Source organism: Sylvia atricapilla, chromosome 6 (assembly GCF_009819655.1).
Source record: "Sylvia atricapilla isolate bSylAtr1 chromosome 6, bSylAtr1.pri, whole genome shotgun sequence".
Lineage (NCBI taxonomy): Eukaryota > Metazoa > Chordata > Aves > Passeriformes > Sylviidae > Sylvia > Sylvia atricapilla.
In genome coordinates, this window is record NC_089145.1 from 27,147,334 (window position 1) to 27,163,492 (window position 16,159).

The following is a 16,159-nucleotide window of genomic DNA, read 5'->3' on the forward strand; positions in this document are numbered from 1 at the left end:
GAGCTGTTAACGTTTTAGTGAGCATGCTCATACGGTTACATGCCTTCATTTGCTTCAGTGTGACAGTGCTGGATTTAATTAGATTTTATGGGATCTAAACTTACAAAAAGGCTCAAAGTTCTGCATTCAGAATCTGACACATGGGATGACCTTTTCTTCCTTAGAAGATAAGGGTACTCTGTGTGCTAGTGCTGGTGAATAATTGCAGAGAAGCTGTTGCAGGGCAATTGCAGCAAGTTTTGGCTAACCTTTACAGTAGGCTTGGAGAGATAGGACATTACATGTTTTTGTACTGTGTAAGTGGGAGAGGAGGGGAGAGTGTTTGCATAGCAGCAGTCCTTTATAAGGATTTTTCAGAGAAGTAAAACTCCATCCTGGCAGCTTCATAATAGACAGGGACAGACTATTTACCTTGGCAGCAATCAACTTGCTTTCCTAGCTTGCCTCTTTTGTTTATAAATGAAATGTTCTTAAATTGTCATCTTAAATTTAGGGACTCAAATTGTACATTAGAGAGCAAAAGAGATCTAAATGTTTTGAGCTGCTCCTGTATGTGTTTGTACTGCAGGTAAGCCTGCTAAACCCGAACCTCATCTCAAGAGAATTACTTGGAACAAGCATATTCCTTCACTGATGTCTTTGTGTCTTAGTTATAGCCAAGATTTACAATAATGTTGAAGTGGCAGCAGTGAACTGTATTTTACTGGAAAAAGCAATGTGAAATACTCTACTGGAATATGGAAGTGTGGGCTGTTCACATTTCCTGGTGCAGACCATCGTGGATTTCATAGTATGATTCAGGTTTTCATAATGCTCAAAAGATAGCTGTTAAACATTAGTCTGTGGGCAGGTGTGACCAGGTTGTACTTGCACAAATACTCAGAGCCGCTGAGCTTTCTAAGGATACAGATCTTCACAGCCATGCAGAGGAATGTCTCTGGAGTGTTTTCCTAGTTAAGTAAACACATTTTTTTTCAACGAGATTAAGATTATTTGCATTTCCTCTTAGGTCTGAAATATCAGGTAGCTTTGGCAGGAGGAATGCATCCTGATTCAGCAAGCTTTGATGTCAAAAAATGCAAGAAAATATATTAGAGATGGATGAGGTTTTTGCTCTGGGTTTCAGACTCTTTATGGCTTGGCCCTTCAGCAGTATTAGGTGTATTTCATTGGGGAAGAGTACATAACGAAGCAGATGCTTGTGCAACTGCTTAGCCCTCACCTGTGTGTGGCCAGTAGGCAATACAGGTATGAATGAGACCTTTTTTTTCCTCTTTTAAATTACATAACCTGATAGTGTCAAGTTAATTGAATTTGTTTTATATGGAGGCTTGTAAATTTTAGAATGATGCCTATAATCATTGTTCTTAAAACTGTATTTCCCTGCTGTTTGAAGTGCATACTTCTAGGAATTTTGTTCTCGTGTCAATACTACTCCTGGTGGCTCACGCTTGTAGGAGAACTTTGTACTACAGATCAGGAGGATGGCACTAGGAGTGTGGGGGGGATGTTTTCCCTCCTGTCCCCGGGTTCTCTGCATTTGTTGCAGGCTGTAGAGAGTACTTTGCCCTTGTTTGACCCACGACTTTCTTTTTTCTAAATTGGTAAATAGGAAACAGTATTAAATTCTGAAAGAAAACGGACAGTAATCGCAAACTTGCTGAATGGTTTAAAAAAACTGACTAAAGACTTAATACCTGTTTTTATCCTTTTTCATTGCCAACAGAAAAGATAAGAGATAATTGAATGCAGATTAAATAACCTTTGTGGAGGCTAGAGTTCATAAGAAAGATAAAAAATGTTTGTGTGGTTTCTTTGTCACAAGTGTTAAAACTGGAAGTGGTTGCTTAGCGTGAAATACGTAGCACAGCCTGTCTTAAAATCTAACCAGTTGAATTTATGCCTGCAGTTCAGGTACCCAGGTACCCATATTGTCCTTCTCCCCTGGATATTCTGTAGTTTGGATTGCCCAGTAGCAACAACTGCTCTGCAAGAAACAGCTATCCACAGTGTAAATGAATTGCTTACCTAAAGGTATGGTTACATGGGTATACTCCTGCAAAGCTAAGCTCCAAATTTGCATCATCAGCAGCTTCCTTCTGATCTAACTTCGGTTAATATGAAAGCTTACCCATCTCTCGCTGAAGGGTAAATTGCTGGCTTGTGCTCACTGAAGGGTAAAAGTGAACACAGTTTTACAGCAGAGCAGCTAACAAGACATGAATTAACATGCTGGTTTATCTTGCAGTAATTTGTTCTGCACCCATAACCTGATGGTGCACAAGGCAGTGAAGCCAAGAGTGCTTCAACATACACTTTTATCCATGACAGGGCTGCTTCTGTTGCTGTTGTTTCTGACAGCTCTGCCCCTGAGCAGTCAGTGGACTGATAGAGGTGTAAATGGTAGTTTTTCTGTTGGTCAGAAGAATAACGATCCTCCATCTCTCCTTAAATTGCCTTTGAAGCTCTGTTTCCAAAATAGATAAATTTGCATAAAAATAAAGGGCAACATAAATTTAAAAACTCATTTGTCTTTTTGATACCTTTTGTATGTAGGTGCTTTGGGAAATGGTCTAATGTCTAGTGCACGTTGTAATCTCTTGAATTACAAAAGTGGAGGTGATTTTCATGTTGTGTGGGTGGTTTTGTTTTGTTTTGTTTGGGTTTGTTTTTCCTTTTTTTTTTTAATTTTATTTTTTTTCTCCAGTGGGAATGACCATTCAGATACTCAGCTGTCTGCAGTAAGATAACCTTGAAATGTACCGGGATCCAGTGTGGCTCTGTTTTCTTCTTTCTCCAGAAAGCTCAGGCTTTTCAGCCTTTGTTGGCAGTTTGTCTCTGATGTAATGTTGTGTTTTGTGATTTAATTAGATTTTGAGTTCCTTATCTGACTTTTCACTAGGTTTATCTTCAAAGTCCTCTTTCTCAGGGCCCAAGCTGGATTTGTAAAAGTGAAAAGGAAATAGAGGTTGTGGTGTTTTGGTTTGTCTCTTAGGTGATTTCTAATTACATGACAAAAACGAGTTGCTAAATAAAAAAAATTAAAGGCTGATAACTTTCACCTTACATAATCCCAAAACACAGTATCAATTTTTTTTCAGTAACAGTGATGCTGTCAATTTAGTTGAAAATACTCAGATAGCTTATTGCAGCCTAGGCTGGTGTCTGTTGTGTTGGCAAGCACACATGGCTTGCATGGAAATGTGAAGTGCCCTACAAAGAATTCAAGTAGAAAATGCTCACTCATCTCTCTTTAAAGCTTCTGTGCAGAGATTCTGAGTTCCAGACAAAATCTGTAAAAATTTCAGCACTTAATTGGAGCAATTAATGTGCTTCTCTCCTGAATCCTCAAATATGCAGCCTGTGTGAATTGTTCTATTTAACACTTTCCCCATCAGGTGACAGGTGTGGTTATGTTGTCCTGACATGCATCTTACCAGCAAATTAATCATCTATAGGGCATACTGTTTTGCAACCTACTCATGAGTCTGATATTTCAGAAAACCCAAGTGTGGCCATTGGAAGAGACCTTGCTGGTTGCCTGACAGTAAATTAATTTTGCTGTTTGTCAGCATTTCTGTGAGATAGAATAAGCTATTTTTAATCTGTTTGTTGCCAACATGACCTCAAAATTATAACATGTAGGAAAATGGGTTTGGTTTTTGGTGAAAAGGAAATACTTTGGGTAAAACACCACTTCAGTTTCTCATACAAAGTGTAGCTGAGGAGCTCTTACTCTTATCCTCCCCTGGGGATTGAGATTCCTGGTCAGAATAAATGTCTGATAAGGCACCAGTCTCATGGGCACCAGTAATGCCCGGGAGGGAGAAGTCCAACAGAATGTTTGCATAACCAAATGTTATGATAAGGCAATTAGACTGTGGTTTTTCACAAGTAGTACAGTGGTTGTGTGCTGTCCTCAGTCCTTGCTTTGCTATTCACTGAACTTTTTGAGATTCAGAGTTAGCTTGAGATCTTCAAAATTGACACAGGCCTTACTGCATCTAATTGTATCTGCTTAAAGACTATGTTGCCCCTTTTTGCTATGTGGAGTATCTATGTCCATTTGTCTCTCACTGGAGCGCAAGGTCGGGCAGCTGGGCTGTAAGCCATGTGCTGACCAGATTTCTGCACTTTTCACTGAGGCAGCTGGAGCAGTGGTTTTGCTCATCGTGCTGTGGCACTGCCAGTCTGCAGCAGGGACAAGAGTGAGTGTCTGTCCTTGTGAGCTGAGGTACCATGTAGAGATTTGCTGCAGTATATTTCACCTGCCCAAGGTGATTGAATGGCCTCCTTTGAAATTCTGATTCCTTTAGACTGATGCACAGAGTCCTCCAGCTGCAGTTTGTAAAACAAAATACACAGCTAATACTGCTATAATGCTTCTCTAAGCCTTGGTGGAGAATAGAAGCTTTGCAGCTCCTCTTAAAATTTGGATAATTGCCTTTGCACATTCAGAGATTTTAAAATGGCTTATAGCTTGTAAAATAAACAATGTTTATAGAAGAATGGTGTGGTTTAACCCCAGATGGCAACTAAACCCCATCCAGCCACTTGCTCTCTCTTCCTGGTGGGATGGGCAAGAGAATCAGAAGAGCAAAAGTGAAAACTTCATGGGTTGAGAAAAAGATATTTTAATAGGTAAAACAAAAGCCACACAGGCAAGCAAAGCAAGAAATTAATTTAATGCTTCCCGTGGGCAGGCAGGTGTTTGGCTATCCCCAGGAGAGCAGGGCTCCATCATACATAAGGGTTGCTTGGGAGGACAAACACCGTCACTGTGATTGTAGCCCCTTCCTTCCTTCTTTCCCCAGCTGTTCATGCTGAGCATGGTGCCATATGCTGTGGGACATGCCTGTGGTCACTTGGGCTCAGCTCTCCCAACTGTGTCCCTTCAAAGCTTTTTGTACCCTGCAGCCAACTCAGTGGTAGGGTGGGGTGAGAAGCAGAAAAGACCTTGACTTAGTGTAAACACTCCTTAGCAACAACTAATCCAATGTGTTATCAAGATTTCTCTCAGCCTAAATCCAAAACACAGCACTGTACCAGCTACTGGGAAGAAAATTAACTCTGTCCCAGCTGAAAGCAGAACAGAGCTGCTTCAGCTTATTGAGTGGTAAGAAACACGCATGTCTTTTATTTTGCACATATGTTTTAATCTCTACATCCACTGAAGTAAATTCAAGAAAATACTTTATGTTTCTAGTTATGACAAACATTTTGTAGCTATCAAAGAATAAAGTTAACACTTCTTTAAAACTAGATAGTTGTGATTGAGAATTCTTCAGCAACTTTCCATCCTTGCACTGCTTGTTAGACCTCCTGGCTGCTCTAGGTACCTGCTAGGGACAGTTGCCTGTAGCCTTTGGCATACATCCCAACCCTTTACTTAATTTGTGTTTGGGTTTGGGTTACTTGGAGTGTCACACCTTATTGCTTTAAAATGCTCATCAAGCAACTTGGAGCACAGTGTCTGCTGTAAAAGTGGTGTTTGGTGTGGCCGTTTTCTAATGTAGAAATACTTCAGGAATTATCCTGTATGCTGAAAGAATGCTCCAGAATGCTGCAAAACCCAAGACTAATGGAATTCAAATGCCACTGAACTTGTGCATGTGACTGTCGTGCTTATTTGCACTTCAACAATTAACATCACCACACTTAAATTACCCAGTCCTGCTGATATAGGGGTGTTTTCTTTACCCATGGGTATATCTTTTAATTATTACTTATCTTGCAATATTTCTTTCAATAGATGATGGAAAGATGGCAGATTCTAGAGAAATTCACCGGTATCATGCCACTAAGATACAGTGGGAATTGACTTGTTTAATTATCTGCTGCTTGAGGAAGAAAGTAACAGTTGCTGAAGGAAGTTTTAGGGAGTCGGTAACAAAACACACACCTTTTTGTTGTTTGGAATGGCTGAAATGCACCATGAGATACAAAACAATTTAGTATTTGTAATTAGTGGCCAGCAGTGATGTAATGCTTTTAATTTTCTGACTTTTGTTCAGCTTTGAAATAGTTGCATTTTGACTTTAAACTTCTTAAATGTCAGGTGCCACAAACATGAATGTGTTGATTTTTCTCACCTATGTCATATAGTTCTGACTGTGGAAGATACTAGTTCTTTTCAAGGTTTAAAATAGTGCTCCAACTGCTTTTAAAGCAGCTTTCGTTCAAAGGCCAGCTATTGACACCTGTAAATACCTATATTCTCTAGTTTATTCAGTCTGATGGGAAATAGGCATATGTAATCCAATTAGATTTTGTTGCCTTGCATTCTACATCATCCTTTTTTTCAATCAAAATGAGATGTCATGGTTGTGAGAAGGCCTCTTTTCCAGGAAAGATGACCAAATCTCAAGAAACCTTTCAGTATGTCTTCAATATTCCCCACTTAGTATCCCATATGATTTTACTTTTTCAGGTGAATGTCGAGTCTTATTAGTAGTAATTTCTCTGACAGCTTCTTGGCTAATTGTAGTTTGAATCCAGTAAAAGTGAGTGTGTGTAAAGCGCAGATAGGATTGTATATAGAAATTGATACATGAAGGCAGAGTGTATACCAAGTGTTGAATTCCAGGCTTCAGAAGTGTATTTGCAGCACTGTCTTCCCCTTTTGAAGAAGTGCAGTTCTCATTTAACCGTAAGAATTCTACCAGTGGACTAAGCAAGGGCTGGACTGTTCCCCTCAGTGAAAGCATGAACCTATCTCTTGTACTTAATCAACAGCACAAGCACCTGATTTTAGGAGCAGTTTTAGAGCTGTGAATCCTTGCTTTGCATGAGTGCCTTGGAAGCTTTTGCTATTGGTGTCCTGCTTGGTTGCTTTAGGTAGGCCTTTAAATTTGGGGAAGCAGGATTTCATGTGCATCACTCTTCAGAGCGTCTCTGTCAGCTATTTGGGGCAACCATATGCTCCAAGTAATAGTTATTCCTGGGTCTAATGCTTCAGTTGCTGTGGAAAGATGTTAAACAAGGAATGTGGATTTGTGTTTTCCATTTTGAAGTGAATATTCATCTTTTTCTGAATCTGTGTCCAAAACATTTTCCTCTCACAGGCCCTTCCATTCATCTTTGCAAAAGCTCAGGTATTCCCTAGCCTCATTTGTCATGATAGTGGTTGACCCAAAGTGGCTAAATGTGTGTTTGGTGCCTAATGGCAGTATTCTTTTTTTTCTTCTTCTAGGACGTGAAAATCTGAGAAATGAACAAATTACGGCAAAGCTTTAGGAGAAAGAAAGATGTCTATGTCCCAGAGGCCAGCAGGCCTCATCAGTGGCAGACCGATGAAGAAGGCGTTCGTACTGGCAAGTGTAGCTTTCCTGTTAAGGTAAGAGTTTCTGCTTTTCTTTTGGATATCCATGAGGTACTCTTGCCATGAATTATTATTTGGGGTTTTTTTTGGCAAGTGTAAGCCAGAGGCATGCTTCATTACACACTGACCTATTTTACGTCAGCTCTCATTGCAGAGGATGGGGCTTTTTTCTTAAAACCAGATGGCTCATGTAACAAATGCCTTGGAAAGTCAGTCTGAGATATACTACATTATTATCTAGTTGAAATAAATCATGTAGCTAGGTAGAGGAGTAATACGATATTTGTCTTCATTTTTCTGGAAGATCAGAAGTGATAGACCTCTTGGATTGCATGGAAAGGTACTCAGTTCTCTCTGTTAAAAGTGTACTTGTGGCTACAGTTTTACTTGTAAGGTAAGAGATGGGCTGTGCTTGGAAAGCAATCCTGCCTCCCTCTCAATAATTGAAAATATTTTCAAGTAACACCTAAGATTTCAACCAGTGCATGAGGTTGGAAGCACTTGCTAACTTCTGAGAATGCTTCTGTGCTACGATCTTGTGTGTGTATAATACAAACTATTAACACATATGAAACTGAAATTACCTCCTAAAATTCTGGTAGCTCATTCCAGATTATCAGAGTATTTTAAATAGGTATTTTCTTTTTTGTGTCCACTTCTCCTTCCTCTTTATTTAAGAAATAATAATTTAATACTAAAGAATAGTATTTAACATTAATACTTAATAAATACCAGAATAAGAATAAATTTAAAATTTAGGGTGACTTGATGCATATGCTCCCATTTCTTCCTCAGGGTACACTAATAGTAAATCTACAAAAGGTTGGAAGCAGATGACACTTGAGGAAGGCTAGTGGGTTAAATATCTATGTACAAGGAGCACAGTCTATGGTTCTGATACCTAAGGACCTGTCATTAGTTTTTCTCTGTATTATGCTTAAAGTAATTCTGTCTGATAGTTAAACATGTGATGTTGCTAGGTGCAATTCATTAAACTGACTGTTGCATATTTTTGTGAAGTTGTGGATTGGTGTAGATACGTGCTAAGTAGGAGAACTTTCACACAAGGTTAATGCCCTGCTTTACCCTACTAGAGTTGCTTGTGTGCTTTTACATATACCCAAGTGTATACAACATTTCTAGTTCATGGCTGCTTGCTTATTTTTGTCTTGAGTTATTTTTCTGCTAAGAGGAAGGAACTGTAATTCAGTGCTAAACAGAGATGGTGTTTTGCCAAAACTTTGAGAGTAATTGCTCTGTGAAAGCTCAAACTTAGATTAAGGTTTAACACTGTCTAGGAGAGAACAGAGTTGTAAGTTTCAGGATGGTGACTTTTTCATAACTTAGGCATTACACAGGTTGAAAAGCAGACTGCTCAATTTCTAGGCGTTTAGTTTTATTCAAACTTTTTCAATCCTTTACTGAACAGAAAGGGTATGAGCCACTTCACACTGTTAAAAGACTGACTTTTTTTAAACTCTCAGTCAGGACTTGCACTTCTAATGACAAGTGCTTCCTGTATTTAAATGAAGCATTCATCTATTCTGGGCACATGTACCCAAAGTCAAAAAAGGTTTTGGCCTATTCTGTGCTGAAAAGGCATAGAAATGGATGAATCTTTGCATCCTGTCGTCACAATGGGACTTACGTGCATTCATTAGTCTGCTTTTAATTGGAATTCACTGAATTAAATTAATTTGTTCTTTGGAACAAAATGCTTTTAAGGTAAATAGAAGGGACATTTCTTGATTTGGTTAGAATGGTAGTCTATGAATATCTAAAAAACTTGCAATTAGGTGAAAACTTAAATTCAGAACAAATTGTTATTACGAGGTGTTTTATCTTACTTGATTAGAATTTATTGTCCAAAATAGTGTCCCTTGATATGGACAAAGTGGAAAATTTTATAAGGCTTGAGATGCAGAGTGGGTGTTAACTGGTGTTTAATAGATAGAGACAGGAAGTGTGCCATTGTGAGGGAACAAGATAAACCACATGTAGAGTCATCGCTTCAGTGGGTGGTACTGTATTTTGCTCACAGAAAGAATAGAACTTTGTGCTATTGAAGGAGAATATCCTGTTACGCCTGTCTTGGGTATTTTTTGGGAATTCATGCATTCCAGGAAAAGTATGCAGTCTCCTATGTCCTTAAATATCTGATGGGGTGACTTTTCTTCCTGGTGCTCTTCAGTGGAGCCGGACAGAGTGAAGTATTTTGGGAAGAATGCTTAATGAATAGGAATGCGTTCAAATCTGAAAGATGTTGAATATACCTGAATTTTCTTTAAGTTTTGCAGTGGGAATTCCAAAGAGGTCATTGTCTGTAGCATAGCTGCTCAACCACACTTGAATATGTTGGGAGAGCTGGTGGTGACACAGGATTAACCTGTTCTTACTTATTATGATCTGCCTTGCCTGCTCTCTAAAACTCATCATCTGTAATTCTTTGGAGCTCAAAGCATAACTGAGTAGCAAGACCAGAATCTGGCTTTTGCAGGGATGGTGAAGACTTCATCTGTACTCACTGAAGACATGAAATGTCTTAATAAATGTTGCTGCAGCTGTCGGTAGGATTTTCTGTTTGAAAGTAAAATACATGATACATGAGGCTAGTGTTGTAGCAGCCAAATTATGGGCTTTGTTTCTTCTAATGCTTGGTATTTTATATAGGTAAGACTCTAATTTAATTTTTTTTTTTTGAGGTAGAGAGAGGGGACTAGTGCAAACATGTAAGGGAACATTTATTCTTGGTTTTGCTTGTAAAAAAAATCTCTTAAATTGGTTTGGTTTTTAACTTCTTGCCTTTGGGCATTTATATTTTGCCCAGAGCTTGAGTATTTGTAGAGTGCTACCACAGATTTTTCCTTTTTTAGACATTATAGAGCATGTGAAAGCACTCTGAAAGTCATGTTGCAAATAGGATTTCATTCTGCCTTCAGGCTTCATTCTGTTAGTTTTGGACAGGGACTCCAGTAAACTGCTCATTCATTGTGCTTGGAGGATGCTGTACTGCAAACAGATTTAATGTTACTGAAAGTAACATTCTGTGGTGGCATGTTTCTTGAAGCTCTTCCTGTGCTATGTCCACTGCTGATCCTTATTGTTAAAGTCCTTAAGTGTTCTGTTGGATTTTGAGCAAATCTGATGCATATATGTATCATCATCCCTTTGGGAGAGAAGATGCTCCATGCAGAGTACAGGCAGAATTCCTGTTCCGTTCCTTTATGTTGCTTTAAAATTCAGGGAAGTAGATTTGATCCACAGCTGGTTCCCTCTAGTGCTGTGCTCATAAATTTGGAGGTGGTGATAATCATGAATGGATACTGTTCCTTTGAGTCAGTAGCACTCTTTTTTGTTAACAGTCTGTGTTTTTCTGCTAATTGGTGAGGCTGTGTTGCATGTAGCCAAGTATTGATCATGTTCTCTCAGTCATCTCAGTGTGTGTAGATGTAATTACAGATAGTTCTTCTCTGTGTTGGAAATATAACCACACCTGAGGTGGTAACCTGATGCTCAAAGATAGGGCTGTGGAATGGCTACTGACTTTCCTGTAGTGCTCTTCTGTGTAAACTGCTTTGAATCTGCTAAAGTTCAATTGAAAGAACAGCCAAGGAGAGACAGGTCCTGTCTGTCAGCAAAGGTATGAAAAGGATGTTAAACTTGTGTTTAGAAAAGTGACTTGCAGGATTTTTGCTGTTCCATTGGGAACTTAAATGATGTTGTTCTCCTAACCTTTGTGGTGTGGAGGCATTATACCTTGCTGCTTTCGTAGGTATTCAACAAGAGTTGCCCCATTGTTAAATATGGTGCTGGTACATCTGTTGCACAAGTCTTAATTTTCAGGGAAAGTTCTTTTCCACTGTCTTAACAAACTGAAAAATGAATACTGTGTTTCAGTAGTGAATCGCTCCTCTAAGATAAAAACTGTACCAGATACATGCAGTATATAAGGGTGTTAGATAAAGAGAATGTATTTAAAACTATCTAGAAGTTGAATTTCTAACAGACATTACAGCTGTGCTTATCAGTGCTATAATATATTTATACACAATTTTATACGTTAGAATTGCAACAAATGAAGTTCATTGACATACACACTTTCAAACTTGCTTTCTTGCTCCAGACACTACCTCACTGAAAATATGCAGCTGTTCTGTGGTATAATGACTAAAATATTTGACATCAGGGCATCTTTTGTGTGAAAAGCCTTTCTGAGTGTTCCTCTGGGTAAGTGGTTTTCATTCATACAAATGCTCTTTGGACTAACTGGCCTGTGAAATTTATATCAGAAAAATTAGGTCATTTCCTTCTACCTAAGAGAACTAAACAAACAAAACATTTGCAAATTCTTTGTGGTTCTGACCAAAAGGATGTGTGAAACAGAATATTAACAGCTGGTTACTACCTGGTCTTCTAGAAGACTCAAAAGTTTGTGTGTATCTTGGATAATTTAATTAGTTTTAACACATTTAACACTTCCATGTTCTTGGTGGTCAGTTTCTTTTGACCTTAAGGCATCTTAAGGCTACTGTTGTATATCACCTGCAAGTTTACTTGCATTTTTTATTCGACCTGGAAGACTAAAATGCTGATGAAGAAGCTGGTGTGGAAGAGTAACAAACCACATTTCTATCTCAGGCATCCAGGATTTGTTGCTGAGTATCTGGTATCGTTGGAGTTAGCCTTTCCACTGAATTTGATGTCTGTGTTAGTGTTGACAAATAACAACTGTATGGGTACAGTTGTACTTTATATAAAAGAATTGACTTTTCAGAACAAGTACTCTTGAACTGTTTCCTATCTAACCCTTGCTTTGATGGGAGATGTTTGGAAGACACTGTATTGCTTCATGTTCAAGAAGAGCCAGAAGGAAAGGGAACAAGTGGCACAAGCCCTGTAGATTATCTTCACTGGGACCTGTGAATGTCAGTTCTCATCCCTGGAGTCCCTGTGTTTAGGCTGTTGAGCTGTACGAGGTGCTGCTGAAAGCACCAGCAGTAGGAGCTTGGTCATTTTGGTCACTTTGCTTTGTGCTCTCACACCGCTTGTGGCTGCCCAGGTGTCCTGTTCAGTTTTGGAATTTGCATTCCAAACTTTATTGCTTTAATATCAGATTTATAAATCTCATATTAATAGTAACTTCTTATATTTGATAAGTTTATAAATGCAGCTTGCATTCTGTTTCTCCAGGTCAGACAAACTGGTACCAGCACAGGTGACTGTGGCTTTTATTTTATATCGTAAATGCACTTCTAATTTGAAATAATAGCTGTGAAAGAATTTACCAGCGTGATGCTGAAGTGCCTTTAAGTTAAGCATGTGATATTTTTCACTGTGAAAGCCTGAGGTACTTGAATAGTCTTTGGAAACTATGTTAAGCATTTTTAAGAAGTTAATGTGACAAATCTGATGATTTCTGAGATGTTGTACAGCCTTACACATTAAACACTAGAAATCTCTACCTCTGAAGGCATGAACTGATGTTAGCATGAACAGTAATCATTCCTATTGAATGTTAACCCTCAGCAAGCAATGGTACATTTTAATAATCCTGCAGCATTTAACATCACAGGAAAAAGACTGGAAAACAGCTAATTATAAAAGATGATGATTATAATGGAAGGTGTGAAGCTTACCTCCAATATATTCCTATGCATTTTTGTCATGCTATAAGGAATGTAAGGCATTAATTTTTAATTAATTAAAGTTATTTTTTATTTTAAAATTAATCTTTAAACTTTTCATCCTGGTGTCAAACTCTTAGTTTTGTTTGAATAGCCTTGCAAACAAGAAGTTTTAAATGGAAGTTCTTGCTGAGTTTTAAAAACCTCCTGTCTTTGGCAAAGGTGAAAATCTTAAATAGTTTTATAAACTTCAGGTTGTTTTAAACATACGACAATTAAAATGACTTGGATCCCTTGCAGAAATTTTTATTTTACATGTAATTTAGATGTTGGAAATCAAGAAGTTCTCATTGGGTTATACTTTTTAATTCTGTTTTTTAAAATTAGGAGATCCCCAGTGTCGTACGAAACTGATTTTTTTTGCAGGAGTTGAAGAAAGGGTACAGTGTGTACCTGTGCTGTGTGTGTATAAAACTGTGCTTTCAACACTTGATTGTCCTTTATTTTTTTTTTTAAAGAAAGTTTTAAATTTATTAAATAGTGCTGAATTAATGTAAAATTAGGAATTGCACATCAGAGCATACAGTTGAAAATGAAAGTCTGATAGTGTGTATGTGAAGCTGTGAAGGGACTAGGAGAAATAGTGTGTTTAGCTGCATCAAGGGAGATTTAGGGATATGCATTAGCAGTAACAACTCAGCAAAATAACATCCATTTCTACAGTGAGACACGTAAACTACAGGGTAGAAGGTCTAGCCTATTGATCTCCAGCTACAGAAATGTCATAATACTTCAAAGCTGATGTAGATGTGGAAGTAGATCCTGCCCTGAAGCAAGTGCTGTCCTACATAACATGAGTTCCCTCTCTACCTCATTTTAGGGATTTGTAAGAAAATGAAGAATATAGAATTTGTGTACCCTGTACTGAGCTTCTTTATTACATCTTCATTATTCCTGACTCACAGGAATGAACATGTTCAACTGTTAACAGAAACAGAGACAGTGATAAAGGCTGTGTGAGAACCAGTATGTGAAATGCAGTGTGGCACTTAGGTGGGTGTGTTGTAAAAAATATGGAGAACTACTGGTATAGATACGGCTTTAGATTCTTTTGATCCTCATTATTCAGAGACATTTAGCAGTCACAGGCTGCTACAGTATCTGTTTGGGGGAATTTAACAGGTTGGTGGGACATTTTGATTTCTGGTGACATGTGTAGCATTGTAACTAACCTATAGCTTTGACTAAGCAAAATTAAACTTGGTTGATGCTTAATCATAGAGTTTCTGTTGTCTGTGCTTCTGCAGCTTTGTTTGAGTGCACATCTGTTTCAAACTAATAAATTTGGAAAGCAGGAGCATGAGTGTGAGAGGAGAGAAATAAAATATTGAGCATTGGAATGTAAATCTTAGAAGTCAGTGGAGAAGTAGCTCAGCTTTAAGACATATCCAGGATTTCTGGATTTAAGCTTATGTCTACTTGCAAGACAGCATTTCTCTCTGAAACTTTGACACTCAGGCTTTGATTCTTGAGCAATGCCAATTCTAGAAGCATATCTGCACATGCAGATGCCAAGTAGTCAGTCTTACTGTTGCAAATAATACTCTAGAACTTACACAGAGGAAGAAGGAATGTTGTTACCTCTAGGAAAAATACCAAGAAATGCTGGTGTGCTTCTCTTCATGGTAGCTCATTTTCCAGCACAGGACACCTTGCCCAAGACTTCAAATAAGCTCATTTCTTGTGTCCGTCTAGTTTCAAATGTAATCCAAAGAACCTAATCTGTTACTGCAAATAAAACAGTGCATGTGAACATCTGCTGATACAGAGGAACTTTAATTATTTGTGTAGCTGATGCTGTTTCAAAGAGAGACTGTAAAAGCATATTATCAGGCTTGAACAAACAGAACTGGCTTGAGTGAGTCGTCCAGGTTGAAGGAGCTCTGATGAAAGATCTTCTTTTTGACAGCTGTTGTTGTTGAACTTCGAAATTTGAAAACTGAGTCAGCCAAGTATTTGTGAGAGAAATGAAAGCAAAGAAGATGAGGGCAGTATTACTTGTTCTAGGACACAGATGGTGTTTTATTTCTGACCTGAAATATCAGCCCTTGATGTTTTAGTAGGAGCAATTTCAATAGCATGTATTTGGGAGAAAACGATAGGAAAACTTCACCAGAAACCCTTGATATGGTAATTTGAGTGGTTGGTTTTTAGATGAAGTTGGAAAAAGTTTTAAGTGTTCAAAAAGAATAAAGTTTCTCAAGCACTTTTCAAATTATAAGGATGCTTTGCTGTGTGCCAACTTGTTCCTCTGTTGATTGTTTTATGTTTGGTTTGGGATTGATACCAAACACCACCTTCAGTGAAAGAGAACATGAAGATCAGTGATGAAGAGGGAAAGTTTTTTGGTTTCTGTTTATTTTGCTGTACTATAATCTCATCTTCTTTTTGCTAAAAATGTTAACATAAGCAGTGGTTCTATTTAGTAATGTTTGCATTAAGGACTTTGCTCCAACAGCCCCTGAAAGTATTTTATTTGGATTAAAGCTTTTATGGTATGTTATTCTGTATGTGGACTCAGCCCACATGGATTTTAGCTTTCTATAACAGCACTGGTGGTTAATTTCTGGTATAACGATTAAATCTCTTACAGAACAACTTATGTCTGAGAATTGCTGATGTCATGACTATCATTCACTGGTTGCTATGGAAATTAAGTAGGAGTGCATTCAGTATTAATACTGCATTCCTGCTATGTGCATTTTCCTGATGGAAAAGTACTCACTTTCTTCAGGAATTCTAGTTGCAAGAATCCCTGTGAGAAGAAATGCTCTTTGCAAATATTTCAGGGGTACTCCTTTCCTTACTGTTCTCAAAGTCATCATCCACCCATCCACCACAGTATGGTTTAGGTAGTTCACGTGGATTTCTGTGTACCCAGTACTTACTTGTGTGTCCCAGTCCTTGAGCGTGTTTGTGATGATGTGCTGTCAGGGATTTGCATGAGATTTTCCTTATGTAGGACAGTTACTGCCCAGGCACTTCAACAGTATGCTTCTTCTCCTTTAGTTTGAAAAGGAAGTTCCCCTTTCAAAGATCCTGAAAGGTGATGTATAGAAGTGTAGGATTTGTGTATCTGCTTTAAAGTGGTTTCCATGTAATAATCTCTTTCTGGCTATGTAACAACAGAGCTTTAACAACAATTTGTTTTTCT

The 16,159-nt window shown here is 38.2% G+C and overlaps 1 protein-coding gene across 11 annotated transcripts in view; it reads left to right on the forward strand.

The window, feature by feature from the left end:
* The window catches only part of NUMB (NUMB endocytic adaptor protein), a 92,565-nt gene that overhangs the window by 50,504 nt on the left and 25,902 nt on the right, over positions 1-16,159 (forward strand). For all 11 annotated transcript variants that reach the window (XM_066321281.1, XM_066321288.1, XM_066321292.1 and 8 more), the window contains exon 2: positions 7,193-7,336. In XM_066321281.1, the coding sequence (XP_066177378.1) occupies positions 7,211-7,336 (126 nt within the window). In that variant the 5' untranslated portion in view covers positions 7,193-7,210. The remainder of the gene's footprint in view (positions 1-7,192; positions 7,337-16,159) is intronic.